Source organism: Nicotiana attenuata, unplaced genomic scaffold, assembly GCF_001879085.1.
Source record: "Nicotiana attenuata strain UT unplaced genomic scaffold, NIATTr2, whole genome shotgun sequence".
In the NCBI taxonomy this organism is placed as follows: Eukaryota; Viridiplantae; Streptophyta; class Magnoliopsida; order Solanales; family Solanaceae; genus Nicotiana; species Nicotiana attenuata.
In genome coordinates this window covers 115481-118974 of record NW_017672129.1, presented here as the reverse complement: position 1 = coordinate 118974, position 3494 = coordinate 115481, and the positions used below count along the sequence as shown (strand labels likewise).

The following is a 3494-nucleotide window of genomic DNA, read 5'->3' as shown; positions in this document are numbered from 1 at the left end:
CCACACACACACACACACCCCCAAAGTCAAGTGCTTGTTTCTTTCCCACAAAGGCCGAGCCAGGACTTAAAGTTGACGGGTTCTGAATTTACCATAGAACCTGTAGCTCATCTTTGTTACTGGATCCACAATTAAATATTTATATATTTAATGAATTTCCTGGCAAGTAGCCAGTAGTAGTAGTAGTACTAGTCAGGTACTTTCCTATTCCTAGTCCCTTGTTTTTATACGGTGTGTCAGTATTAGTAGTAGGACTGACACTATTCTTGTAGTTTCGTATCCCTAGATCTCTGTCATTACTTGCTGTATTATTTGCTTCCGCTGTCTTATTACTTTGTTGTTGCTATTGTTTCTCTATTGCTCCATTTTTAACGTTCTTGAGCCGAGGGCCTTTCAGAAACAACCTCTCTACCTTCATAGGTAGGGGTAAGGTCTGCGCACACACTACCCTCCCCAAACCTCAATTGTGGGATTTGACTGGGTGGTTGTTGTTGTTGTTAATGAATTTCCTAATGCAAATACAATGTCTAAGCAAAAGTAGTTAGGTTCGGCCGAACATGCACCTAATAGACTCGCTCTACTCCTGCTTTCTGATATCCTCTGATATGTTCTGGATTCTATTTTATAATAAGGTTACGTTGCCTTGTAAAATGCAGCTCTGAGTTTATGACATTGCAGTAGTGGATTATGGGAGACAAATTAGGACAGATAAAAGTGACTGTTGTACAAGGAAAACGTTTGGTGATTCGGGACTTCAGGACCAGTGATCCTTATGTCATTCTCAAGCTGGGTAATCAGGTCGTTCTATGTTTTCCCCCTCTGCTTCTTCCTTATGATATTATCTGTCTCATGTTACTCAGATGTTATTTATTCTAGGACATTCGGAGCTTTTACTAATTTTCTTTCAGTTGCATACTCTGAATCCTAGTTAGCAAGTAGCGATAATGAGTTGTGATTGTCAGACCAAGTTTAATATTTTATGATGTGATGAGGTCGCAGATAAATCTATTTCTTATCGCTAGATTGTTTGCCTGTTCTCACGGGTAGAGATGGAAATCAGGGGGAGGCGGGACACTGCGAGGTGGGTAGTTTATCTGGGGTGGATGCGTCCTAAAGAGTAACAGGGACGATAATTTTGTTTTTACTTACGGAGTTCTCTTCATTTACAACAATGTATTTGGAATTAATGGTAAAATTGCCTGGTAAAGATTATACTAATACTCCTACATCTTTTATGTTGTATATCATCTCAGAAGTTTGTTGTAATTTGTGATGCTACCCTTTCAGTTTGCATGAGAGTTTTGAAAATTGCTATCTTGAGCTGACATCTGATATTACATTTTATCGTTTTACCAGACTACCAAAACCAAAGTCATAAATTGCTGCCTTAATCCTGTTTGGAATGAAGAATTTTGTTTCTCCATCTCCGAACCTGCTGAGGTTCTCAAATTGGTATATGCTTCTACCTAAACTTTTCTAACGATAACAGTTCTATTGTCATCTTACATTCCAGCTCTATATTTCCATTTTATAGACTTAAATTCAGGCAGACAATGTGCTTGCTTCTTGCAAAAGTTTTGCATATATCCATTACTTTATTTTGGACTATTGTTGGTGTAGCTCTCGGGGCTTCCCTTCTGGAAAGGGAGCCTTGGCGTAACCGGTAAAGTTGGTGCCATGTGACCAGGAGGTCACGTGTTCGAGCCGTGGAAACATCCTCTTGTAGAAATGCAGGGTAAGGCTGCATACAATAGACCCTTGTGGTCCAGCCCTTCCCCGGATCCCACGCATTGCGGGAGCTCAGTACACCGGGTTGCCCTGGTGTAGGTCTGTTTAATAGTTAGGCTGCATGTTCTGAAATGTTTAAAGTTTAAGATTGAAAAGGATATTAGCAGTTATCCATAGGGCCATCCTATGAAATTTATGATGCGGCCGAACTTCAGTCATTTCACTCTACTGCTTCATTTAGTGTATATGTTCTTCAACAATTTATCGCCTAATTGGTTGAGATAAAGCAAAAGAAGTTATGATAGATCTTTAATATGCTGGAACATATTTTCAAGGATTTCTAAGGCCTTGTTCTTCAGTGTGTAAATTATTTATTACATGAAAATGAAATCATGTCGGTATCCTGAACTGCTATCTTAGAAAAATTCTATGATATTATTTCCAAGTCGTTGAAATGCAATTTGTGACAGGAAGTATTCGACAAAGACCGTTTCAAGGCAGATGACAAGATGGGAAATGCTCAACTCAGCCTTCAACCTTTGGTTGCAGCTGCTAGATTAAGAAAGATTCTCGGGGTTGCTTCCGAGGGGACAACATTAAGGAAGGTTATCCCGGAGAGAGACAATTGTCTAGCAGTTGATAGCAGCATTAGTTGGGTGAATGGTGAAGTTGTGCAACATGTTTGGTTAAGGCTTTGTGAGGTGGAGTCTGGGGAGATAGAGTTGAAGATCAAATTGATCGATTTTTCGTGTGCTGCTCCCTCCAAGTAGAATGGATTTTAATAACATTGATGCATCACTTGTTTGAGCTGTATACATCTTGTTGTAGGTGAGAAATTATGTCTAGTGATAACCGTTGGTGTACTGCCTATGTTTGGCATCGTTTATTTGAAACTCAAGCGAATGACAAATGTGCATAAATCTAGATCTGAGTCTGTAACAGAAAAACTGGAGCGATTTAGAAAGTGGAAGGAGGAGAAACAGGTTCCATTTTTAGCAGCAATTGACAATGTATGTATTCAGTTCTAACAACTAAAGAGTGTGTTCTGGTTCCTGTTTATGAAATGGCTATTCTCTTTACTATTTTTGGCTTGAAATATGTGGTGTTGTGTATTATGTTATGAGTTAATTCTGGTGATTAAAGTGACAGTAACATGTGTTCATGCTAAGTCCTATCAAATCATTTTGGTGTAGTTTCTGTCATTTTCAACTCGAAGTACCAATTCACGAACCTTTAACTATGCAATACGAATGATCCCGACTGTCCTTGTTAATCATTATTCAGATCTCGAAAGCCAATATAAAAGAATCAAAGTCCTATAATGTTATCCCATGCTAATATGCATACAATGTAGACTTGTTTTGAGCACTCTAATATATGGCGTATTTATAGAGTAGGCTTGCTTTCACCATTCTAATTTCTTTCTTTAATGTTATCCCATATGCTAATCTATAAAGCATGCAGCTTGCTTTGAACATTTTAATTTCTTCAAATTATTAAAGCCGCGAGCTTTTTTAACTACAAGAGATCTGTTAGGATCGGGAACCCAGGTAGTGCGGAATCTATCCAAATAACGTTATAATGACAATAAAAAGACGTTGCAAGTTGATAATAATGGTAATTAAAGCATATAAAGAAGGCACCAATTTAACGTGGTTCGGTCAGTGTGACCTACACTACAAGCGGAGAGGAACAATTTTACTATAGCAACAAGAGTACAAAAGAGAGTACAAAATTAGAATAAATACTCTAATTAATCCCAAATA

The 3494-nt window shown here is 38.2% G+C and overlaps 1 protein-coding gene across 2 annotated transcripts in view; it reads left to right on the top strand.

The window, feature by feature from the left end:
- Positions 1-2810, top strand: part of LOC109211974 (protein C2-DOMAIN ABA-RELATED 11-like) — a 3507-nt gene extending 697 nt beyond the window's left edge. The window contains exons 2-4 of one of the 2 annotated variants that reach the window (XM_019375576.1): positions 679-798; positions 1357-1452; positions 2199-2810. In XM_019375576.1, the coding sequence (XP_019231121.1) occupies positions 688-798; positions 1357-1452; positions 2199-2498 (507 nt within the window). In that variant the 5' untranslated portion in view covers positions 679-687 and the 3' untranslated portion in view covers positions 2499-2810. Of the gene's footprint in view, positions 1-656; positions 799-1356; positions 1453-2198 lie in introns of both variants that reach the window. The other variant, XM_019375574.1, reaches the window with a different exon arrangement.
- The last annotated feature ends 684 nt before the right edge of the window (positions 2811-3494 follow it).